Genomic DNA, 23,860 nt, shown 5'->3' with positions numbered 1-23,860 from the left:
TGGTTGTGTCATTAAGAGCTATGTAGTCGATGATAAAATAACCCTTCCGATGCCATAAGACTTCTAAAATAAGTTGTCGCCATTTTCGATCCGTTGCCAGAAGAACGCATCCCTCCCACCTCAGCCCTTGCAAACGCATTTCAAAAAACGCCACTACATGATGTTATATCCTGAATCCCAGATTACCGTGTTTAAATAGTTGTCCATTAAGATGCTGTCTCGTATCTCCAAAATATGTGCATTCAGAAAATAACCGTCTCCTCATATACTGCTCGAATACCTGAAGGATGTAATGAATTGCGACTACAGCAACGTAGCGAATCCTGTCACATACCACGTGAAGCTAAGGATGGTGATGAGGCTCATCGTAACGGCAAAACCTAAGGCTTGGCGGTCGGCTTCTCCTAAAGCACCACTGCACGTCGCGCACTTCCACTCGCCGAGATCTTGGTACGGCCGGGATGTGTACAGACCGAACGTGAAACCGTCATACGGGGCAAGGTAACCGGCTTCGGCGGTAGCGTCCTGAGATGAGTCGGAATCGTGGACAAGGAGTGTGTACATGGCAACTAGTAACGGGCTGGCTACAGCACTCTCTGAGTAGTTCTTAGTATCCCACTTGAATGTGGCAGTCGGCTCAAAAGTCATGTTCTGAGTCAAGGTCCAGGTAGCCGAAGCCGTGGAGCACGATACAAGGACGTCGATAGCGGTCGGCGACGCTTGGAGAGAGGTGTAATTCCAAACCCAGGTAATTGGGGTCGTGTCTCCAATTCTGTAGAGCGTCGTTCCTGCAGTAGTGGCAGGCGTGATCATGGCAACGCCGCCAGCTCCATCTTGCGCATCGAAGGTTGAGCGGGTAGTAGTGCTGTTACCGGTAGCCGTGCTCCCGCTAGAGCCCGTGCCCGTGCCAGTTGAAGTTATCTTGGCCGTGTTAAGGTTCGTCGTCTGCGGGTCTTTGCTGTTGGCGGTGCTAGTGGCTTGATCGGTTGAACTATCAGTCGCATCAGTCGACGTAGCAGCATCGGTTGTGGCTGTGGATGTGGCATCGACTTGTTGTGCTTTACGGTTGTCAGTACTTTTTTTATCCTAACGTATACAACATTCAAAACATAAACACATACTCGACGAGCTATCATCTTGTCGGACAACGAGGGTATCTAAATCCGGAAGCCAACCTGGCCAGGCAGATGCTATAGGGGCCAAGGCGAGGGAAATGGTCAAGAGCTGACCAAGACTTCGTGTTCCCTTCATTGTTGTTGTTGTTGTTTCAGGTGGTGGAATGCGGAGAGAGGATGCGATGGTTCGATCGACTCGAGATAAATGCAGGGAACAAAACGCCACAAACAAATAAATGAACGCTCTCAAGAATCAATAACAATAATGATTGTCTATTTTTCTTTCGACGTCGATTGATTGAGGTGATTCAGGATAACGCTGTTGCTTGTTGGCTGTTGACTCGCAGGTTCCCTTCCGTCTCGTATGCTCGATTCCCCTATTTTTTTTCCCTCCCGCTTGACACGACGTGTGGATACCGAAGGAAAGCAACAAAACTAAACGCAGTAAACAACTCGGACTTCCCCTAACTCAAGAGCAGATAGGGTAGTAAATTATTGCAAAACCAAGCGAGTGTTGTAAGTATGTGGCAGTATTAAAGCGAATGACTGATTCAACGATGATGAGATGGCATCAATTCGTCGAAGAGTGAACTGATTTCTAAAAGTTGGGAAAGAGACGAGGATGCGAGAAGACAACCTTGGAAGCAGGACAAGGGAAAGATGAATGATGGGTTCACTAGGTACGAAAGTACTCTGGCATTCTCCCGCTAAGCCCTTGGAGTAGAAGATTCTATTGGCCGGGGTTGATCTATGCTTGGCCATGCCTGCCATGCTTGCCATGAACACGAAGTATTGGCAGCAGCGGCGCACTTCGTAACACGGAACGCTCTACCCAAAGCGGTTTGGCGGCCCCGGCAGGTGCGGTAATCGGGTTGCATTTCAGCAACTGGTACACTGCTGGTAGTAGGCAACCAGTGGTTGCTAGTGAGATCCATAGTGGTGGCGTAGGGGGGTGTACCCGGAAGAAATGCAGGCCCAGAACCTGAATCTCAGATGATAATCACTGCAATAGCCAAATCCAGTACTGCTGTACCATGATTACCCTGGCTGCCCTGAAATCTGACGGCATTGTTTTTTTCTTCCCTTTTGTTTTGGATTATTCCCAGGTGTTAAGAGGATGGTCGGCTCTGTTCTTGAATCTGAATATATGAAATATTCCAAAATCGCTTATTACGTCCATAGACCTGACAATATTTACGAAGTGCAAATAAGATGGCATCAACACGTTAGGCTTTAGAACATGTCAATTCTGTCACTTGAAAGTCAAATCCAAGGTCGGGTGAGTCCGAGTGGGTCCAACAGCAACGTTTAATGCTCAAGTGCTCTTTCTCAGCAACTAAAAATAGACAGGTTTCTGCCATTTTTACATACCCGCAAAGGTAAAAGTTAGAAAGCGTCATGTAAACTTTACCAACGCGTCAATCATCTTGACAATTCTTCAGCTTGCCGCTCGTATTGTTCGTATTGTTTTACCACACAGTTCTGCTGCTGCTTCAAATCAAATGTAAAAACATAATAGTAAACCTGGAGTGCCGAACTTTGCTCCCACATGTTTGCCGAAACTCACATACTTGAATGCACCGCTACAATGCAAGACAGGGCGCTCAATAGCCTGTCAGCCTCATACCAAACAGCCCTGACACCGTCAACTTGTCGGAACATTTTCTGTTTTGAAATTGGTTAGTTTGAGCTTCTCCAATGTACAAGAAGTCCGAACCCTACCAATTGACAGCTCTAACACTATTTTAGTATGAACAGCCCCAATTTTTAAGGAAGGGTTCAGTTCTCAGGGCCTGGAGATCCTGCATACTAATTCAGTAAGCCAAGACGTCGTAGACGTCGCCTTTGAATGGTAGCTCTAAGATCAAACATTTTGTATGCGTGTATTATGCAACAGCAAGCTTGTTTGTTTGTGTGTTTGAATCCTCTTGAAATCTTAAACATTGTAGAATGGATTGATTGATACAAACACCATCTAACTGTAGTCAGCTATCTCATGCTGCTAGGTAGGTATGAGATGAATAACTTATAAGCTTTTCCAATTGCTGCCCGCTGTATATAACGTTTACTCGCTTGGCGTTTGCTATAGTGTCAGCGTGTTCCTTAGTGACAAACTCAACAGTTCGCGAAGTTTATAAAAAGTTTAGATCATAACTTCCACTCGTGGTTACTAGGAAATCATGGAAATAACTCAGATCAAAGTCTTCGATATAGGTAGGTAGGTAAGCAACATATCACACCTACTTCCATTGCAGTTAACACATCCCATGATGTACTTCCTTATCCTAATATTAAGTCACAATGAAATCCGCTTGTATGCTATTCAAACCACAAGTTGAGCACATTGATACATGCTAACAATATTCTTAGGCTTGAGACAAGTGTACAGAATTTGGATTTATATTATAATTTCAAAAGTCAACGCGCTGCTTTGTGCATAGGTACGTACAGTTAACCGACTACTCTGGACTTCTTTGAGGCGTACCTCTACTAGAAGAATTAGGAGTTGTACGTACCTACTAACCTGGTGGAATTTAAGGTTTCCTTAGCGCAAAATTACCCCACGATTTCTAAATTTAAAGCCGTGGGGGCTCACAGGGTCAACCGAACTGGATCCATCTATACGTAGGTACCTGCCTACTTAAGTACATGACATCCACTCTCTAACTTCATCTACCTGCCTACTGCTATGCAGGTAAGTAGCAGGATACCTGTTCTTGTGTCCTCCAGTATGTTGTGTTGATTTTAGACGTATCCATTTTACTGGTGCAGCTCGACCACGTCCTGTTCGACCAATATTTTTCATCTTATCCTCGATTACCATGAGTTGAACCCAGCTATCATCCCGTGCCCCCAATTTCCGATCACTGTTCCTGTTTTCGTGTTTGATATCATCAGAATTCTTCACAGCCACGGCTCTTTCACTTTTGTTAGTCTTTCCCCCCTTTTTATAAAATCTAGACCTAAACAATAACCCCCCATCTCTTTATTTCATTATGCCCTCTATTTGTCGACACTGATCTACTACTTTTGAAATCATTGCCTAGCTTAACACTCTGGCATCATGAAGACTTCCACTGAGATTGCTGAGGAGTTCCCGGCGGAGACCTCGTCTCTACCTCAGTTTGTCGCAATCGAGAAAAGAAATCTAGAAGTTCTCATTAGACGGTAGGTTTTATCCACATTGCTATGACTGACAGTATAATCGAAGACTCTTCAAGATATTTCTATGTTTGTCTGCATTTGTATCACAAAGCTAACACACTAACCAGGGCCAATGTGGTAAGCTGCCACTTACAATCTAGCCAGATCCTTAGCATCCTAATCAAGCATCCCAGCGGTTTACCAATGAGTGTCCAGAATCAGACTCTGTCGTGTGTCTCCCAAAAAATGAGTATGACGGGTTTCTCCAAATACAAAATCAATACGGTATAGTTTGATCTTGTCCCAAGTCCAATTTGCTCTGACCTTCCAATAGCAAATCTTGTACACAACCTTCTGGCATCTGGAATGCCCCCAGAGCATGTCTGGGTAGGTCTATTCCACTTGTGCATATTATCTACCAAGATAACTAAACCTGAGGATTAAACTATCACAGAATCTAGCCAAGGACACTGCCCATTCGTCGGCTTGCGTATCTCTGGGAGCGCGAACAACCCTTTCCCCCCAGATAGCTCATGTTCCTTCGCAGCAAAAGGTTATTTCAGTACTATCTGATCATGAGAGAGTCGACAATGCCGAATCCAACATAGCCTACCCACCCAGTCCTACAAATACTGATTCTCGCAGCGAGCGGCACATTACATCATTTAATTCAATTCATACCATAGAGCAGAAGTCAAACAGCAATGATCACCGCGAATATATATATCCCCTTAAAGCCAAGAGATCAGTTGTGCTCGAAGGTATTCCTGTCGGCGCTACTTGTTGGGACGTAACCAGCGCTATCCGTGGTGGAGCCCTAGTCGAATTTACTATGATAGCAGCTAGGCGAATGGCCATTGTGTCTTTCGTATCCCACGAAAGTGCAGCACGCTTCTTTGAACATTCAAAGAAGAGAGGATTCTACGTGAACAATGTTAAGGTTAGTGAAGTTGATCATCCTTGATTCAGTGGTCTAACCATATTATAGGTCCCCCTAAGATGGTCAGAAAGGCAGTACACGATCCCTTCTTACATTTCTAACAAGGCCGAATCCGGAACTACAAGAAATCTAGTTGTGAAGGCATGCAGATCGCGAATAACAGAGGACCGCATTCGGCAAGATCTCGAACATATTCATCGTCTTGTCATCATCAATATTGACTGGATCGATGATGATTGCCATATTAAGACCAACTCTATCCAATTAGCTATCTATGCTAGGACATGTATGATGAGCCGAAGGTAAGTTATTCTCTGTATTCTCAAGGACCAAAAAGTAGCAGTATCTAACAGCTTTTACATAGTGAATATCATGGGTTACAGATTGGCTGGGATAACGATGAATGTGACCAACCATTGACAATACCTCGGGAAGATATGCTCACCAAAAGCTGGAGGCCGCAACTCAACGGGGACATCACCGCACCCAAGATCCAAAATCGTTTTTCTACGCTCGAAGTTGAGGGAAATGAGTATGATGATTAAGCAGCTTTTGTAAGTGTCAGGAGCTATGACTGTTGCAACAAATGTTGAGGGCGAATGACTCTATCGTTTCTCTCGTGTCACTTCTTTGCATGTTTTTTTCACTTGCACTTATCGCAGATGAACTGCGTGTCCATGATGTAATGTCTAAGGATTGAGGGGTTGAATCCCAAGCTACCTGTGGAAAGATAGTATCTGGAGTTCAAGATACCTCGGTCTGGGATCGTGTTAATCACGAGAGCCAAAATTATTTTAAGGGTCATTCTGAGATGATTCCTTGCAATATGTACTACTAGTCAATTAGAGGATTTTCTCATCATTTCTTATGAAGACCATGAGTATCATGAGGCATGACTTTTACATATATTGTCTTAGGAACTTGTACCAAATAACCTTTACATGGTAGTTGTAACATTTAGTTCATCACATGAATGTTATATTATCTTGATCTATGGTGCTTATGTAGATATGTAATCCTTGTAGCTCCCCCTGTTGCATATGTACGTATTGTTACCCCCACGTCGAACCCGAGACCATGGAATTGGGTCCCGTTTAATCGTAGCTCAAGGCGCTAATATCGGTAGTTTATTAATAGATCATGGAAAGAACGGAGCGTCTACCCATTCACTTTACACAAGGCATAAGGTACTACGTACAATGCCTTATACTTATCAAATATACCTATATAAAGATATTAATTAGTTGATTATATTTTGTTTATGTAAGGTAGCTACATATAGCTACATGTTCAAAGGGATGATATATAGACAGGTTTTATTTAAAAGATTTAAGAAATATTTTACATAATTTAGATATATTTATTTTCTCAAATACACATACAATGATATCATACCTGAAGGTGAGAATTGGATGCGCACATGGCTTTATGAGGATGATCCTGGCAGCATATAACCAAGTTACTGCTACCTACTTGTCCATCAATGCTCGGTTTGATACTAGCTGTTTTCTTGACATGCCTAGGTACCTGCTAAGCAGATTGCTTGTGAAACTGTGTCAACAATCAAAATAAATGCAATGCAATGCATGTCCCTTAGGTACCTAGGTGAATTTAATGTTAGGTGGTCAAGTACCTTAATATCTTGGAGCAAGCATCCATTGTCTACAAGAACGGTACAGTTGTGCTGCAGAACTCTGTGACTCGTTTAAAAATTTGACTAATTTTCCGCGGTATGACTGGTCAATACTGTATTTGATTAGTAATCTTGGCGGTCAGAGAAATTGCCGTATGTGTTCGAAAACATTTCTTCCAGCAGGACTTTCACTTAACCTTGATGTTCTTTCAACTTTTCTGACATTTACGTACAACTCTTATTGTGGGTCGACGACAAAGTACTTCAGTACCTTCACCTTTCCCCGTCGGTGCAAATCAGCACAGGCCACGTTCCGCACCTAAGCAGCTGCAAGCTTATCAGCCACGCCGCCTCTCCACTCCCCACCTTACTTCTCAACTTCCCAGCTAACTAAATCATTTACCCATTCACTCCATCCTCTACCTATTCAATCAATCGATAATTCAGACTTCTGCGCCTGATTGAATGTCATCTCAACAAACTTTTTATGTTGAATACATACAAACCCTCTGAAGCAGAAGCATAAACAGCATAGTCCAACTCAGTTCTCGTTACGGCTTTACCTTGAGTAGTGCATCGAAAGCTGCCGACCTTGGCCACCCCTCTTCTCTCGCCTTCTCGTTGCGCGCGACTCTGTCATTGGTCGCCGCCCCAACACACCATCATCATCCTCACTCCTCATATACCCGTGGTCATGCAAATGAATCGAAGTCGATATGGCCACCAGAAAGATGACGCTTGAAGATTGTGAGATAATGATTTTTTTTATCTTGTTTATTTTATCTCAGTTTGATCACGAACGATGCCGCGCGTTTGAACACGATGGATATAAGCTAATATTCTCTATGAAGGGCTCGATGACCTGTGCGTCAGGTTCATCATCAACCTCCCCAAAGCCGACTTATCTTCTGTCGCCCGTATCTGCTTCCAGATTGAGGAAGCCCAGTGGTTTTATGAAGATTTCATTCGATTAATCGACCCAACCCTCCCGTCCATGTCGCTCCGAAGTTTCACGCTCAAGATGTTTGAGTATTGCCCTCTACTCGCGTCTTTTTCGGCAGAAGAGCATATTAGAGCCTTCGAAGAATTCATGACATATAAGACGCGGGTGCCGGTAAGAGGTGCGATCTTGCTGAACGACACCATGGACGCCGTGGTCCTTGTCCGCGGGTTCAAGAAGGGTGCGACGTGGAGTTTCCCACGAGGAAAGATTAACATGGATGAAGATGATTTGGATTGTGCAGTTAGGGAAGTCTATGAAGAAATAGGCTACGATATTCGGGAAGCCGGTCTCATTACCGAAAATTCAGCAGCTCAATACTTCGAGGTCACTATGCAGGGCCAGCAAGTTAGGCTGTATGTATTTCGTGGAATTCCGGAGAACACCGTTTTTGGTACGCGCACAAGGAAGGAGATCGGAGCCATTAAATGGTACAAGGTCGAAGAATTGCCGACGTACCGTAAGAAAAAAGGCGGACGGATGAACGGAACTGGGGGACCAGGCAATGAAAAGTTCTACATGGTGGCGCCGTTTATGGTTCAGCTGCGACAATGGGTATCAACGCAGCGGAAGCTTGATACGCGCAAAGTTGGAGACCCAAGCGCCCACAACCACCCTCCAGCATCTTACGAAGAGACAACGGATGAGAACGTCATGCAGGAGCCTGCTCAATCGTCTGCTGCTCCGTCTACATACCCCGAGTTGATTGATAACGCGACCAGAGAACTGCAACGTCTTCTTAGAGTGAGGCCGCAGACAGACCAGCATGCTGGCCATGCGCTCATGTCTCTTTTGCAGCCTGGAAACGCAGCCGGCAGTGAGGTACACAGACATGTACAAGAAAATGATGTTGATGCTCGAACAGTACAACATCAGCATCAGCATCATCACCATTTGTATCACCATCACCCACCTGAACCACCACAATACTCAACCGAAGTAAGACCCCGCCCTTACGTTACTTACGTCAATGCTACTACTGGCCCTGAGGATAATTATCAATCTGTGTTATCCGAGAAATTTCAACAATCGCAGAACCAGTCAGTACAGCTGGTTCACCCGCAACCTCTTCCGCCCCAAGTTCAGAAAGCCATGCTATTGCGTGATGTTATCCCATCATCGTCACCGCAAATTGCGGAGCATTCTTCAGGTCGACCGGCATTCCCCGGGTTCTCTCAGAGCAACCAGTATGCTAGTCAAGATCAGTCCGCCTACGTTCACAGAGCCCAAGCTGCTCAACCTGAGCGCCAGTTACCTGCACATTCGGCAAATTTACTGAATGTCCTCAAAGGCAATGTATCGCAGCCGGATGCAGGTCAGAGCCTCGCCCCAAGACTACCTAGTCAACCTGCGAGCCGATCGCCTGAGAATAGCTCCCAGCATCAGTTTCCTATGCCGGGCAAAGCGTTTGTTGGAAAGCAACGCGCTTCAGCCACCCCATCCGAATATAGCTCTATACCGGTGAACGGCGTTCATGCGAACCCGTCAAGCTCCGATGCGCGATTGCTTCGTCCGACTGATAAACATCGTGCCGGTTTGCTTGAGATGTTTAAAAAGGCAGAACCTGTAGCGCAGAATCAGCTTGATGGGGAGGAGATGACTCGCCGAACCTCCCAACTAGGCGAAGACGCTAAAAAGCAACGATCATCCAAGGTTCCATCGACAGCTAGTGTTCTTCAAACTGCCGCTCATGAACACGGCGAGCCTCTGCAGACTCACCCTGAAGCCAACCTTCCGTTTAGGGCTTTGTCCATCTTATCTCGCCCTAAGCCAGGCCAAGAACAAGGCGAGAGTACGGTTTCACGACCCTCGCCTTCTTTCAAGAAGGCTTCGCCAAGAGCTAATCACCCGGTATCATCGAAGGCCCAACCGTTCGGCCAGTCCTATCCGTACGGCTCGACCCAGCCGAATCCATTGTCACTATTTCCAACACCACCGTCTGCTTCGTCACTTCCAGTTCCAGGCGGCTTCCAGTTCAGACAAGAGTCGACGGAGGAGCAGAGGAGTACACTACTTTCGCTTTTTGGCAAGCCGAAATCCAACTTCGAACAGAGCAAGGGAAAGGAGGCATTAATGCCTGATCAGTCGGCCGCCAATGCCGCCCCACGATCTCAGCTGAGCTCGGTCGCCTCTAGCCGAGGGGAAGCAAAGCCAGTTTTGCGAGGGAACGCATCCCGCCGCGGCAGTCAGACGCCGCTTTCTCCTGCTGATAGGGAGTTCCTGTTGAATTTCCTAGAAACTGCGTCTAGTAATGCAAGACGCTAACTAGACACGCAGTTGGGAATAGTTATAAACAGGGAAGATAGAAGAAAGTGGCGGAAGATAGAAGGGGGCGGTGGAAGGTAGAGGAGGGGAGATAGAGGGAAAAGGGGGTGGGGAAGAAAAGAAGGCGTACAGGATGGACGCTGTACACTGTACTAAAAGGCAAAGCAGTGAAAGGGGTTTGCATTAGTTCCCAGTATACCCTTGGTGCATAGTGGTTGCATCGTATAATAGTGCTTTGATTCCCAAGACCTTTCAGTTAGTACCTATGCATTTTATGATGTGTGACGTGATATGTCTAGACTGCGTCTGTGATTACTTAGAATATTCTGCTACTATTGACTAGGTAGGCATCTATAGGTTGTGTTGTATCCAACCTGGCGGTCGACGATCTTTTCTGTCTCCCATCAATGAACATCTTTCTGGGGTGTTGAAGTCTGGGCAATAATTAATACATCTGCTCTTCTAGAAAGGAGTAAATATCCATGATGTTGTTTACTTCTTTCGATGGGTAGGTACCTTCGTACTAGGGAGGTGTTAATTAAACGCGGCTAACAGGGATAGGATAGGATAGGGGGAGAGCTTAAAGCAAGTTTACAAACAGCCCCACCTACCGCCGGCGGGATCAGCCCTACATCATAGCGAAGCGCGTGCTTTCGTGTCCCCCAAACTCTTCAACTTTTTGACCTTTCCGCCTTTCAACCTATGTAGGTAACTTGACAACTCTATCACGAACTGACGAGCTTACGAACGACTTACGAATTCGTCCAAACCTCTAAAATAGAAATAAACATCCCAAGCTTGCTTTGACTCCAAGTTCTTCTCTTCACCTTTCGCAAAAGTGATTTCTCCAAAATCTAGAAACTCCCGAATTCCTAAACATCACTCCCAATTTCCACCATGGCGCGACTAGTCCAAGCGCCCTTGACCCAGAATAGGGTCATATCCAACCCGGATGCTCTGAATGACCTCAACCGCCTACTCGCCCGCTTGCAGGAGAACATCCTCCACGCGGACGCCGATAGGGAGCGGCGACTGAGGGCCAGCGAGTATGAGCGTAGTAAAGCCAGAGTCGTATGTGTCCATTTAGCCCTATTACCTCTGAGTTCAAATACAAGATAATGTGGGAATGCTAACACGTAGATCTCTCGTCTGCAGAACATCGAATACGCCCGATCGATCGTGACGAAGCTGGAGCAGGACGCGCTCGCAATCAAGGTACACTCGCGACGCCAAGAGATGCAGGCCGACCTGAACCAGAAGCGGGAAATCCTCGACCAAGTCACCGAGCGCTTCCAAGAGTTCGAGGATGTCAGCGTAGACAGCGACGAGGACAGCTCCGAAGGCGAGGATCTACTAGGCGATATCATCGATACGCCGAGCGAGAGCGTGGTGTCGGGTGAAGCAGCAGACCAGCAAGTCGACGAGGACGAGTACGATGTCGGAGAGGATCAAGAGCAGGAGGTGAACGCGGGTGTGGGCGCGGACGAACCTGCTGACGAATCGACCCTTGTGCCCGAACCCCGTCCCACCGTAACCACATCCTCATCCTCTCAGCAATCACCCTCCACGACAGACCCCGCCTCCCAGCATACACCCGCAGGAACAAGCACATCGCAGACCCTACGCGCACGCGGCGGCGCCTCCTCCCAGCCCGACCCCGCAGCCTCAACCAACAAGGGCGAAACAACAGCGCTCCGAACCGAGCTCTTCGGCAACCGCGCCACCTCCCCCTCCTCCCCCTCGTCGGCAGCAGCGACAGCAACCACAGAAGCGATCATCGACCACCACCGCTCCGAGCAAGACAAACTAACAGAGTCGATGGTGGGCATGGCGCGCGCGCTCAAGGAGTCGTCGCGCGCGTTCGCGTCGGCGCTCGAGCAGGACACCGACGTGCTGCGCGCCGCGGGCCGCAACCTCGAGCGCAACGAGGCCGGCCTCGGCGCCGTCGCGGGACGCATGGGGACCCTCAAGCGTATGACTGAGGGCACGGGTTGGTGGGGGCGCGTTTTGTTGTACGTGTATATTGCGGGACTGGCGGTTTTTGCGGTTTTGTTGGTTTTTGTGCTTCCTAAGCTGCGGTTTTAGGGGGTGGGAGATTCGGGGGTGTGTGGATGGGAGGCGGAGAAGGGGGTGATGGATGGGGGGAAAGGGAGTGTGAAGGCGTTTGGAGGAGGGAGTGAAGCTCGTGAAAGGGGTTCTGGAAGTTGGAGGGATAAGAGTCCCGAGGTTTTAGGACCACTAATTTACGATATTACGAAATTCGCCGTCGTTACGTTTTGCATGCCTCCGGCTACGGCTACAGGAGAGGAGTTCGTTGGGTCACTTGGCAATTACAAGTAAGGCGTCACGTCATGTTACATAGGAACTCCTGCACAGAAGTAAAATGGGGGAAATTCAGATTTGCATTGTGAAAACCTATGGTTTCGGCATCAGAGGTCGATCAATCCTACTTGAGAGTAGGTGAGAGACGATACGCGAATTTGTGTGTGGTAAGGGAGGGGGGGGGGGGAATTTTGGTGGATGTGATGAACTATCTAGTAGGAAAGAAAGCTGACCGGTGTGTAGATGCGACTGAAGTTGGTGATGTCGTGGCTAGTTGTAGCTCGGTGCGTTGCGAGGTTGAACCATAACTGCTAGGTAGGTAGAAGCATCGCCGAGCTTCCTGTGCAGGGCGTTGGATGTGTCGTTGCGGGTGTTGTGCTGCAATGTTTTTCGTTCTTTTTTCCTTTTCCGATTTTTTTGGTGTTTTGGGGGTTTTCTGAAATCATCATTGTGCCTATGAGAAAAGCTTCACCGCCTTCGGAATATGAAGCCGGCAAACCATTCGTCTCATCTCGTCTCATTTCGTCTCATAATCTCCCGACGGCCACCGTCCATATCGTGAGCCGTTCGGTCATCCACCTATTCCTCCTCAGATACTTCGCTGGAGTCAAAATCGGGGTCGTTGGCATCATCGGCCTCCGCCCAATCATCAGCTTCGCCATTCTCTTCATCCTCGGCCTCGTCCTCAGACTGTGAATCAACTGAGCCGGCCCTTAACCCGTGAGGGATAGCACGCATCTCTCCTGTTCGACCGGAATATATCGGGGTTCTGTTCTCATAAGCCGGCTCAGACTCAGACTCAGAGGAGTTTGAGGAAGAAGGGTTGAACACCTGTTCGTTATCTTTGAATTCCTGCTCGTCTTCCTTAATCTGCTTCATCTCTGCTGCTTCCTCCTCCTCCTGTCTTGCTTGTGCAGCTTCCTCTGCCGTCAGGGCACGAGGCATTGTGAGGGTGTGTGCCGGAGTAGCTCTCGCAGTGGCGCCCGCGGCCGGAGAGTTCTGGGGTTGCTGGGGGTCACTGCTGGGTAGCGACGGGATGCCCGAGGACGGCTTGCCAAATAGGCTACGGTCAGAGGAGGAGGGATCGGCGTTGCCAGGGGACGGCTTGCCGAATAGACTTCTGTCTGAAGAAGAAGCGGGGATGACTTCATTTGCCGGCTCAGGAAGCTCCGGCTCGTCGTCAGCGGGTGCCGAAGCGCTTGGGGAGTGGGCCGGGAGCGTTTGGCTCGAAGATTCGTCACTGGTCACACGCTGGCGCTTTGGACCTCCGGCCTCCTCGTCTGCATCATCGTCGTTGAGCTTGTGCTTGATGGTGCTTCCTTCTGCTCCAGGAGCAGCCTCTTCGTTCTTCTCTCCAGGAAACGGATTGTGGAATCTGAAGGGATTACTGTACCAATCTAGCCACTCCTTTAAATGAGGTTACATTTGGTTAGTTTAGGTGCTAGGAATCGATGCGTATCTAGTATTAATCATAAGAGAAAGACTTACATCATTTGCGCTGTCAGCGTCGCGATGATCCTTGGGATGGTAATCAGCCACCTCGTCGGCTATAGTAGCAATATGTCAGTATGAAGGTCATCATCGTTTGAAAACAGTCCTCGAACTCGTGTAGTATAGCTCGTTGATAAATCATGACGGGGATGCTGGTCATTGAGAGGGAATCAAGGTGTGATAGAATGGGCGATGTACTCACGTAAGAATCCTTGAATGAAGGCTTCTTTGGCGTATAGAGGATGAACTATTGCGATGTTGAGTTCGATGGCCTTTTGAACCATCGGGGTTCTTGCAATCCACTGCTTGTGACACGCAAAGAGAAGGTGTACCTCTTCGTGCAACTCCTTCTCAACCGTCGCCTGGTGGTTATCGAGCGCGGTCCTGAGGGCTTGTGACCAAAGGCCCTCGCGAATACCCTCGTGGACTACAACGGTGGAACGAGAAAACATATAATACCGGGGTTCATATTGAAGCTTCCCGTCATTAGCACGGTCAGCCATGGTTCCTCACTATGGATGTAGATAATCTTGACTAAGGTTTGCTGATGAAAAGGGGGGAGGCGTTATGTGCTTGGGCAAGGGATAATAGTAGAGGATTTGGAGTGGTCTGGAGATGGTTCACTTGGTAGATGTGTATGAGTGTGTGATGTAGAGGAGAAGGTTCTGAGATGGGTTAGAGAGCTGGGTTTATATAGCAAAACAAACCTGAAGGTCTTTCCTCAGACGAAGGTCATTAGTTCATCTGAGGCGGGTACGCGCGGGTCCAGAGCAAAATTTTTCCTGTCACTTTCCATCTGCATAGTAGCGATATTCCGGATCTTTCTGTCTTAGTCGTTACCAGAGCCAATAATTGGATAGAATGAGGAAAACCACGGCGAATAACTGAGATTTGGCGGGAACTAGGAGTCTGAATCAGGAGATGTTCAGGAGGCACTTTCACTTCGATCGTTCACTACGATCGTTAACAGCCGCCAGCACTCCGATCATAGCAAATCGCCTAAGAATATGACAGCTGTTAGGAGTGAAAATCGACATCGAATGAACAAGTGCTTTCCCTCTAGTCTTCTAAGGAGACAACCAGTGACCGGGAATGCTTAGAGTATGCCAGTCGGCTTGGTCATATGGGGAGAACCAGGGATGAAAGCAGAGTAGTACGGTAAGTAAATACGTTCACTTCGATCTCGGACATGATGATTAAACTGTGTTAGTCGGTGTCCATTGAATTAACCTAATCCATCATATATAAAGATCATTGAGATTGTACGGTTAGATAAACCTCTTCAACTTGGGTCTGGTCATGGCGTTAAAGACGTATGTTCGCCGGGTGATAAGAATACGGCGAAAGCAACTTACGGCGACGACAATGATAACGACAGAAATATCACTAAGGCGGCGAAGTTACTTCCTTCGAGTCTGGATCAAAACCTCTTACAGAATAAAAGGATCATATATCTATAACTTACACCATCTACATGCTACTGCTGTAGGATTTCTCATGGGATATAATTTCCCTAATAATTGGAAATGGAACCAAAAGGTTAAGCCACTCTTAGTTATGCCTACTAAAGACGAATTAAACTATAACAATTATCTCAAGCTCTTCAAACTTACATATAAAAGCTATGTTTGGGAGAAGTGTCGCTATAGCTGCTAGTCGTCAATTGTTACAGATGTCCAGATATATCTCATATTACTACCTATTCATTGTTAGTATTATAATCGATATATTGGCCATGATTTTGAATACAAGTGACAAATCAAGTCAGTAGCGAAGTCTCATAACTTCAAATGGTTTATCCCTTATGCAACCCCTTTTACTATAATCGTCGTCTTATGCCCAGGCCACAAGAAACTAGAACAACAAAAATACCGGCAATTACATTTATGAGTGGAACACTTATATATAACTACGTATCGAATTTGTATATTGATGTGTAAAGTCATCATCTTCGAAAGTCCCTGGATGAAATGTAAGGTGAAAGGAGAGAGGAGAACAGGCCAACATTTTCTTCAACGTAATAAAGAATGGCGAAAAAATCACGTCTTAGGTAAAATTCACGGCGTTATAAGACCGTATTTTCTGTTAATTCTTGCTTTTGAAACTTTATTCTTTGCCTTACATGGTAACGATTCTAATTGAAGTGAAGCGGCAGAAATGAAGAAGACGAGGAAATCGGCGAAAAGACAACGGCAGCTAGGAGGGAAGTTGTCTAGATAACGAAAGGTCATGCTTTGGGATTAGAAAAAAAAATTAAACGGCGGAAGAGAAGCAAACGATGAGAAGGTGCTTAAGTGTATATCCACTAACTGACAAAAGGCTTCAACTAGACTTAATGTCCACCTAAAAACAAAAACGGTGATGACAACGGCGAAAACCAGCACAACGGCATAACAATAAATTACTTAACCGGTGTTAATAGCATAACATCTCATTCCTTATCGACTACTTTCCACTAGCACCACATCACATGAAATAAAACCAGACCAGAAACTCGAATACGATATGAACAACACGTGGGTATCATTAAACCAAGTCTAACTAAGCAGTTTGCCCAAACCTGCCCTAACCACTCCCCATTCCCATTCCCGATCCCATTCCCATCCAGCGCAAAAGCGGCACAGCCTAATAATCCCTTGCTGTAAGACCATGCCGTGCACCGGACCGCCCAACCAACGCGCCAATTCCCAAGAAGCCACGGGAATTCCAAGTTGCCAACCATGAAGTTTATACACGCTTCTTCTCCCATAGGCTCTATCCCAGCCCTTCTTCTCAGGTAGGCAGGCTTCAACTAAGCGCGCTCCTTCCCCTTCCCCTTCATCTTCTCCCTCTCCCCTCCCCCATCCGATCAAAAGAAAGTGCTTTTCTTCTTCCGCATCTTCCCATCATCCGCACTCCCGCCTCTCCTCCTCCCATGCCCGGTCTGCGGCTGATTGCCATTGCCATTCCCATTACCATATCCATAACCGAACCCGCTCTGCATCATCGGCATCCCGGGACTCGTCCCGAGACCGTGGAACCAATTCCCGAACCCTCCGCTACCATTAGCATGGGGCCTGGGTTCCGCGCTCACGGGTCGCGGAGGCGGGATCGGGGGATGCAGCGACGAGCCCGCCACGTTCGACCGCGGCGGCAAGCTGGGTTTAGGTCCGAAGTCCTGGCCCTGCATGCCGAACTGCCTCCTCAGCCTTTCCGTTTCCTTTGCCACCTCCACGTCCCGGCGCTGGCGCTCGCGCTCCTCCTCTTCGAGCATCCTCTTGATGCGCTTCTGCTCCGCGCGATCCCGCTTCTCGCGCTCGCGCTCTTCCTGCTGCACCACGGCCTGCAGGCGCTTGGTCTCGGCTTCGACCCGCACGTCGTTGGGCGGGGTAGGCTGCTGTGTGATAGGTGAGGTGCTCGTGGCGGGAGGTACGTTTCCGAGCCCGCTGGTCATCATGTGCATGTTTGTGGGCGACGTGGACGCCGGCGCCGGAGTTGGGGTAGGCCGCGAGTTCTTGCGCCGAGAGGGCGCGCCGACGATATTGAACGAGTCGCGGTTAGGAAAGAGGTATATTTCGCGGATGACCTCTGCACCGAGTAGAATCACCACTTCTAGACCTTTGCGATCCTCTATGTCCACTCTTTGTAAGTTCGGTTCGTATATAGTGACGGTTGGCTCGCGGCCGTGTTTGTACAGTGCTATTGTAATGTCCGGATCCTTGCTCTTTCTGCCCCCCACAGAAGTGCCCGTCATGTAGCACGTCATATCTTTGGAGAACTTGCTGTCCCGCTTCCATTTGAACATGATCTTAGGCGTAAGTACGCTCGCGACCGGGTTCGACTGCTCGCGATCGACCTTGGATACTGAGGGCATGCGGAAACTCTGCTGGGGCATCTCAAACTCCCACGACTCTTTGCCGGTCCAAGTGCTCTTTTCGCCCTTCACAGCCACCTTTTGCTCGGGATTGTAGAGTTGTATTGTGAAGCCGTCGGGTATCATAGGTACGGGAGGAGGTGGAACGCCATTCTGCTGTCTGATTTCGGCAGCGGAAAGCGTAGGTTGCTGAAACTCGGGCACGATCGTGACCTCGGCGTAAATGACGTCCTGAATGGCGGCATCCCCCAAAGCCACAGCATACTTATTCTTCGACTGGGGGAGGTCCGGATTTATCTTCTGGAGAGAGTATTCGGCCGCAGGTTCGGAGCCATTTTGGGTGAAGTAGAGGACGCTCAGGAGTGGGTTATTAGACGAGTGTCGGAAGAAGAAAGTTGGTAGGTTCTCGTCGAGCATTTTTGGAAGTTGTAATAATTCATTTACTCATTCGTATGTACACTTTACGATCGAAACTGGCTACACAAGCGAAGGTGGATAGGTGACCAGCTGAAGTGGACGATGCACAACGTGTCAGGCGACAAAAGAAGGGAGTCTAGTTGGTTTCTAAATAAATATCTCTAGGGCAACTGCAGGTGATCTGATGTACGTTCTTATGTAGCGTTAGGTGGGTAAGGTAGGCGAGGTAGGGGTGACGAAAGTGAACACTAGGCGCAGATCTCACTGTAGATATAGCGACGGTAATGAGGCTGAGTTACAAAAATAAAAGAATGGGGTGCGCGCCAAGGTTTAATTAACTTGCGTAGTTGGAAAGGTCAACGTAATGTTTTTACTAGAGGTACTAAGACACAGGATGAAAGAGCGAAGATTGAAAAAAGAGGTTGCCTAATATTAGGGCCATGTACATATGTATAAATGGACAGTTCCTACCCGTGGGTATGCGAAAGTTGGAGATTCCGAGATTCTGCGGGCAACGGAAGGCAAGGTGTTATCGGTCTCATTGTCGTCATGTGCTTTCCCTTTTGTTTGCGACTTCGCAACCTTCGTTGACCTCGCAAAGTTCGTTACTTCCCGGTCAGCTGCTGGTCTGCCGATGGAGGTGTTGCTATTATTTTCACTGTCTTTTGCAAGGCACCTCCCCGTTACTCCCCGCTATTAGTAGCGGGTAACGGAACTAAAGGAATACCGCGCCACTAGACTGGAGGCTGTGTATCTCAGCTCAGACAGCAGCGCCTTCTGCCAATCCAACAACCGGTTTTCCTCGATTAGTAACTCCCACTCTTCCAGGCCAACTCAGCTCAGTCATAATCAACACGCGTCTAATTTATGCTTGGCTTGATCACGAGTGAATCGTTTTTCATGATTACGTGCGAAAACTTCGGATGAAAAACATCGGTTTACTACTTAGGTGTTATCCTTTTGACGGTCAATGAGTAACCCGCAGCAGAATTTGTAACGCCGACAGCGACAACGACGAAAATGCTCCACATGAGATCATCTATACTATCCATTCAACTAAGTAGATCACTTGAAAATCTCTAATGCATTCAAGAGTATTGAGGCATTGATCCTAGCCCTTGTATCGCGAGTGTGCTATATTCTATATTTGACGAGAAAAAGAGAAAAGAAGAAAAAAGGACCGGAATTAGACTACATGCTTCTATTTGGCGTCATAGGATATGCTCTCGTATAGGAGCCAATTCTGCAAATTCAAATGCGGTTGATATACAACTTGATTGAAATGAATCGAATCTATGTAACAGTCGTTATCATTGGCTCCTCTACATTAATCCTCTCCTACACGAACCCCCTTCTAGTCCTCCTAACATGAGAAACGTGTGGTATAAATACTGAAAAGAAAAATTGACCTCAACACCAGCGAAGTGGATTCTAACTGCACGGAACGCTCGCTGAAATGAAATACACTGCCGAGCTGGTGATCACAGCACAAGTATAGGCGTTGAATGTACATACATAGATAGGTATACACAACATTGCTGATGTACATGAATATGATACAACCTGCTTGATTTTTGTAAACTTGATATGAGTCCTCATCGTTATCTTATCGTAGGTTGGCTTCTCTTGAATATCTCACAGATTGAGGTTTGGAAGGAAAAAGGAATCCCCTGTGGTGCTGGGACTGTAATCAAAATCGGGTTAAGTATCGCATCGGGCTTCGTCGTATTACATTGAACGATAGATCACCGGTAAGCCGTCTGCCGAATCGCACTTATTTCGCCTGGGATTGCCGGCATGACTGGCACCTCTCCACGTTCCCGTGCCCTTGATCCCGCTCGTTTTGCCCGACCTGCCTGCTGGTTTACCCAACTAGTTATAGATCGAAATCGGGCTGGTCGATCCTCACTCGTAGTTGTATATACTGTCTCCCTCCTGCCTTCTTCCCGATCCATCCAAGACTCTCGGGTGGAATCTCGAATGGAATCTCGAGTGGTTTCTCGAGTGCCTTCTTGAGTGGTTTCTCGAGCAGTTGGGTTTCCCGTAGCTTCCTCTGAGGAAGACTTACTAACCGCTAAAGGTGGTGGTATGATGATGTCGCCGTCGCCAAATCCAGAGGAAATCGAAGATAATTCGCTAGCTCGGTTTCCAGCCCGTCTCGGTGGATGATAAGTGTCCGGTTGTTGACGGGCAAGCTCTGATGCTGTGTAGTATGGCTGGGTTGTTTGCGACCTCATAGTAAGATTGATGTCGCTATTATTGGCTGCACCTTCGTCGCCCGTCGGGTACTGGTCGAGAATGCTGGCCAGTGCTGAATCATTGTTTGGCATTCGGCGAAGTGTTCCCATCTCAGAATTCGATATGACTGAACGAGCGGCGCTGCCAGGTCCTGGAGGGTATGGTTTTCCGGGACCATACATTCCCGATTGCATAGTGCCATATTGACCCTTTTCATAGACGGGGGGTGCTTCGTTGCTCATGTACATCGTACGTCCATCCCAAGTACCATCCATAGGCCCTCTTCGTTTCCAGGGGAACTTATCGAAACCCATGCCACCACTGACACCAATGCCCTGACCCTTGGTTTTCTTCATGACTTTATAAATGACCCAACCAATGAAACAGAATAAGATGAAAGCACCTTGAACGTATTAGCCAACCATTTCGTCGAATACTTAATCCGAATATTTGCTTACCAATAGCACCTGCAGCGATGAGAAGGTGTTCCGCTACAGGGTCTAACCCTCCAGGAGGACCTTTATCGTGCATTTTGTGTTTATCTCCATCGTAACCACCGTCACCATTGTCCATGGCGGGCTGTGGGACCTCTCCTATTGCTACAGCTGATGCTATGACTGTTGGGGTTGACATAGACGTTGATGTTGGCTGAAACTTTGTGGAGAAGGTAGACGAGGGCACAGTATTGGAATCACCTTCTTCCTTCCTCTCGGATGTTGGAATCGGGTAGTTAAGATCGCTTGGGTTTAGGTATGATTGTGCCGCCTAATAACCAACTGATTAGCTTATATTACAACTTGCTTGGATGGTGTACGTGCGTACCTGAACAGGTCTCGTCGGAGGAGTCGGTAGCGTCGGAAGGGCAGCAGTTATAACACCTGGCCCAGCACTAGTTTTAGGAGGTTGTAAAGGCGTTAGTGTAACAATAGATCCCGATGAACTCGTCGGAGATGGAGCTGGAGGTGGTGGTATCTGCTGTGGTGGGTTGCCGGCGTTATCGTCATCATCGTCGTCGTCACTGAAACCTCCAACATCATCTCCAGAGTCGTCAGAACTGTCCGATATATCATCATCAACCAAGGCCTGATCGAACATGCGAAAGCTGCGTTTTTCGACGTCATCCTTGACTTTGCGTGCACCAAAATTTCCAGCTCGATCTCGAGTAAAAAGTAAACGTGTTCCCAGTCCTCTGCTGCTAAGATGGTCGCCTGCAGCATCTCCACGCCCCAGGCTATCGCGTGACTGAAGCTTCGATCGCCGATACATTTTTGGTGAGCTTTTCCATGATCGGGTGTCTTGGGGTTGTCGCTTGCTGCTAGATGACGGCATGTTACTGTTCAAAATCTATAGTGCGTCGAAATGCTCTGCATCCAAGCACCAGTCTTGGTTCATTCATAATATGACCGAATAGGCGAAACAGCAAGATAACGAACAGCAATTAGTATTAAGATTCACTCCCGAAAACGAAATCGACTTGGCAGACCGAGAGCAACAGGAGCGACAGGATGGAATGAACTGAACAGAACACCAAGAAACCCCAAGCCTGGGAATTGACGAAACGAATACAAGAAGGCCCGCCTTGGGAAGAAAAGAGAGAATAAAAATTCGAAAGAAAGAGAAAAGAGCCAAGGGATATCGGTGTTACAAAGTATTGAGAGAAGAGAATACGAATTGAGAAAAGGCGTATCAGATTCAAGGAGAAGGTCTCCCCCGACCTGGGAGTTCGGGAGACTTTAGCTGACCTAGTGCAACATGTCTCAAGGGTGTAAATGGAGGCCCCCTCGACATACCCTGGACGGCCGCATCCCTGGTCAACCGACATGGCATTGCCATGTGGGACACCCTTCTCTTGTCCAGGCTCATACTGCCGACGGATTCTTCACTGGAATGGGATTAGAGCATTGAAGTTTGTTGTCGATGCTACCAGGCTTCATCGCCACAGAAGCGAGCATACTATTGACCGCGCGGGCTACATCGGTCAAATTACTTAACAGGTTTACGACGACGAGCTACTTCCCATAAAGATCAGCTACTCAACTAGGTTAAAGTTGTTTAGGTAATAGTATAATGCTGGTGTTGATTATAAGCTGACGTCGTCGCGTTTGAACACAAACTACGAGTGTATGTAGATGAATGAAGGCGCGCGCCAATGTCGGTTTGTAGGAACCGATAACCCACCATTTAGTAGCTAGGTAGTTTGAGGCTCAACAGCTAAGGAGGTTGGTATGTCCATATGAAGACCATCTCCTGCTCATCGTCGCCCAATAATGACCGAAGGGAGTATCATAGCGGAATCTCATACGGTTTCGCCGGCGACCTTAGGGTCTTTCTTCGCCAATTGTGAGTGCTAGGAGACACTCAAGTCGTCGCCGGCAATTGATGTTACTGCACTGCTGCATAGAACTTGAGATCGTCGTTGTAACAGGAGGACCGGGGCCTCTTGTCTCAGACAGGGGTTATTTGCGGGGAGTTCCAGGTTTCATCCAGGGTTTTGGCCAACGGTGCCAAACTTGACACAGATCAGCGTCTTGCATTTCAACCATTTCTTGCATTCCAGTCTTGAAGCGGGACCGTGCTGGCTTCCGACACCCCACAGCATCTCGAAGAATCTGGCGCTTGTTGTAACACAACGGAATGCGAGAATGTTCTCGGGAGAGCGTTCTCAATCGCCTTATAGAAATGATCAAATCAATTAGATATGGTGTATCTGCTTCCAGTAGCGACTCACGCCTACTACGCAGTACACCATAAGAACGAGATGAATGAGATGGATGAAATAGATGAGATAGACGACCGATGTTTCGAGATGAAAGAGAAGGACCTAGGTTCGCAGGTATTTCACGCTCGCCAAGAGGTCAATATTCCTTTAGGGGATAGCCACATACATGTTATACAGCACACACTGAGCACACAGACATAAAAGGGTGGTGACAACGACGTTGAGAGCTCGGCGCCAACCCAGCCAAGTTATCGGAAGCTTTTTCCTTCATGAGGAGGATCTAGTTGTAACCTTTAAGCTTTGATGTTTGCTGATCGCGACTTGGAACATAGATTACATCCCAGTTTAAAAGATTTGAGAAAGCCTGCACAGATCCTGTACAGATCAGAGGAGCACAAGCATTCAATTATATGAGGTCCATTGGACCGGATAGATAGGAAGATCCTCTGCCCGGGGAAAGTAGATGACAGAATTGTTTTCGTATCAACATTGAAGTTGGAAAATTGAAGTTGTTCACGATAAGGATGGACTTTCCATGCTAGGTTTAGACAAAAGTAAGAAAATTCCCCCGGCCCCAGGGCATCTTCCGAAAGAGACAGGGCAGCTGCAGGGCTGGGACCAGGGTCTTTCCGAGAAGGAACATTTGAAGTCTTTTCTTCCTTCCGGGAGACTGCCGAGAATCAACCCTGTTGGATCCCCTACTAGCCTCGCTATTTCAGCTCT

At 47.6% G+C, this 23,860-nt stretch overlaps 7 protein-coding genes across 7 annotated transcripts; 3 read left to right on the top strand and 4 right to left on the bottom strand.

Moving 5' to 3' along the window:
• Positions 1-67: 67 nt before the first annotated feature.
• F4807DRAFT_365418 (uncharacterized protein) lies at positions 68-1,429 on the bottom strand. Its single transcript, XM_047995622.1, has 2 exons — positions 1,122-1,429; positions 68-1,058 (listed from the first exon to the last, which is right to left on the bottom strand). The coding sequence occupies exons 1-2, from the start codon at positions 1,249-1,251 to the stop codon at positions 304-306; spliced, it is 885 nt and encodes a 294-aa protein (XP_047856804.1). The 5' UTR covers positions 1,252-1,429; the 3' UTR covers positions 68-303.
• Positions 1,430-3,792: 2,363 nt separating this feature from the next.
• On the top strand, positions 3,793-6,060 carry F4807DRAFT_365397 (uncharacterized protein). Its single transcript, XM_047995621.1, has 7 exons — positions 3,793-4,283; positions 4,388-4,397; positions 4,454-4,544; positions 4,594-4,646; positions 4,714-5,199; positions 5,248-5,501; positions 5,564-6,060. Exons 1-7 carry the CDS (start codon positions 4,180-4,182, stop codon positions 5,742-5,744), a joined length of 1,179 nt encoding a protein of 392 aa, XP_047856803.1. The 5' UTR covers positions 3,793-4,179; the 3' UTR covers positions 5,745-6,060.
• A 990-nt stretch (positions 6,061-7,050) lies between these two features.
• F4807DRAFT_415451 (uncharacterized protein) lies at positions 7,051-10,353 on the top strand. Its single transcript, XM_047997044.1, has 2 exons — positions 7,051-7,579; positions 7,684-10,353. Exons 1-2 carry the CDS (start codon positions 7,549-7,551, stop codon positions 10,095-10,097), a joined length of 2,445 nt encoding a protein of 814 aa, XP_047856802.1. The 5' UTR covers positions 7,051-7,548; the 3' UTR covers positions 10,098-10,353.
• A 371-nt stretch (positions 10,354-10,724) lies between these two features.
• Positions 10,725-12,208, top strand: F4807DRAFT_415449 (uncharacterized protein). The gene is made up of 2 exons (XM_047997043.1): positions 10,725-11,168; positions 11,253-12,208. The coding sequence occupies exons 1-2, from the start codon at positions 10,995-10,997 to the stop codon at positions 12,180-12,182; spliced, it is 1,104 nt and encodes a 367-aa protein (XP_047856801.1). The 5' UTR covers positions 10,725-10,994; the 3' UTR covers positions 12,183-12,208.
• A 399-nt stretch (positions 12,209-12,607) lies between these two features.
• Positions 12,608-14,413, bottom strand: F4807DRAFT_472542 (uncharacterized protein; the record flags this gene model as incomplete). The annotated part of the gene is made up of 3 exons (XM_048003022.1): positions 12,608-13,826; positions 13,908-13,966; positions 14,113-14,413. 3 exons carry the CDS (start codon positions 14,411-14,413, stop codon positions 12,999-13,001), a joined length of 1,188 nt encoding a protein of 395 aa, XP_047856800.1. The 3' UTR covers positions 12,608-12,998.
• A 2,036-nt stretch (positions 14,414-16,449) lies between these two features.
• On the bottom strand, positions 16,450-18,400 carry F4807DRAFT_365262 (uncharacterized protein). Its single transcript, XM_047995619.1, has one exon. It carries the CDS (start codon positions 18,178-18,180, stop codon positions 16,759-16,761), a length of 1,422 nt encoding a protein of 473 aa, XP_047856799.1. The 5' UTR covers positions 18,181-18,400; the 3' UTR covers positions 16,450-16,758.
• A 1,427-nt stretch (positions 18,401-19,827) lies between these two features.
• F4807DRAFT_365310 (uncharacterized protein) lies at positions 19,828-21,928 on the bottom strand. The gene is made up of 3 exons (XM_047995620.1): positions 21,241-21,928; positions 20,877-21,183; positions 19,828-20,821 (listed from the first exon to the last, which is right to left on the bottom strand). Exons 1-3 carry the CDS (start codon positions 21,745-21,747, stop codon positions 19,926-19,928), a joined length of 1,710 nt encoding a protein of 569 aa, XP_047856798.1. The 5' UTR covers positions 21,748-21,928; the 3' UTR covers positions 19,828-19,925.
• Between the last annotated feature and the right edge of the window lie 1,932 nt (positions 21,929-23,860).

Source organism: Annulohypoxylon truncatum, assembly GCF_022578515.1.
Source record: "Annulohypoxylon truncatum strain CBS 140777 unplaced genomic scaffold F4807scaffold_7, whole genome shotgun sequence".
Classification (NCBI taxonomy): domain Eukaryota; kingdom Fungi; phylum Ascomycota; class Sordariomycetes; order Xylariales; family Hypoxylaceae; genus Annulohypoxylon; species Annulohypoxylon truncatum.
Note: the sequence above shows the minus strand (reverse complement) of the source record. Positions and strands in the feature narration are given on the sequence as shown.

Excerpts from the sequence above, each read along its gene's own strand:
- F4807DRAFT_365310 (XM_047995620.1), bottom strand. The coding sequence starts at position 21,747 with ATGCCGTCATCTAGCAGCAAGCGACAACCCCAAGACACCCGATCATGG. Across the intron at positions 21,184-21,240 it reads CTCCGACGAGACCTGTTCAG|GCGGCACAATCATACCTAAA; the intron begins GTACGCACGTAC and ends GTTGGTTATTAG. Across the intron at positions 20,822-20,876 it reads CATCGCTGCAGGTGCTATTG|GTGCTTTCATCTTATTCTGT; the intron begins GTAAGCAAATAT and ends AATACGTTCAAG.
- F4807DRAFT_365418 (XM_047995622.1), bottom strand. The coding sequence starts at position 1,251 with ATGAAGGGAACACGAAGTCTTGGTCAGCTCTTGACCATTTCCCTCGCC. Across the intron at positions 1,059-1,121 it reads ACAAGATGATAGCTCGTCGA|CACAACAAGTCGATGCCACA; the intron begins GTATGTGTTTAT and ends ACAACCGTAAAG.
- F4807DRAFT_365397 (XM_047995621.1), top strand. The coding sequence starts at position 4,180 with ATGAAGACTTCCACTGAGATTGCTGAGGAGTTCCCGGCGGAGACCTCG. Across the intron at positions 4,545-4,593 it reads CCAAATACAAAATCAATACG|CAAATCTTGTACACAACCTT; the intron begins GTATAGTTTGAT and ends ACCTTCCAATAG. Across the intron at positions 5,200-5,247 it reads TCTACGTGAACAATGTTAAG|GTCCCCCTAAGATGGTCAGA; the intron begins GTTAGTGAAGTT and ends ACCATATTATAG.
- F4807DRAFT_415449 (XM_047997043.1), top strand. The coding sequence starts at position 10,995 with ATGGCGCGACTAGTCCAAGCGCCCTTGACCCAGAATAGGGTCATATCC. Across the intron at positions 11,169-11,252 it reads AGCGTAGTAAAGCCAGAGTC|AACATCGAATACGCCCGATC; the intron begins GTATGTGTCCAT and ends TCTCGTCTGCAG.
- F4807DRAFT_415451 (XM_047997044.1), top strand. The coding sequence starts at position 7,549 with ATGGCCACCAGAAAGATGACGCTTGAAGATT. Across the intron at positions 7,580-7,683 it reads AAAGATGACGCTTGAAGATT|GGCTCGATGACCTGTGCGTC; the intron begins GTGAGATAATGA and ends TTCTCTATGAAG.
- F4807DRAFT_365262 (XM_047995619.1), bottom strand. The coding sequence starts at position 18,180 with ATGCTCGACGAGAACCTACCAACTTTCTTCTTCCGACACTCGTCTAAT.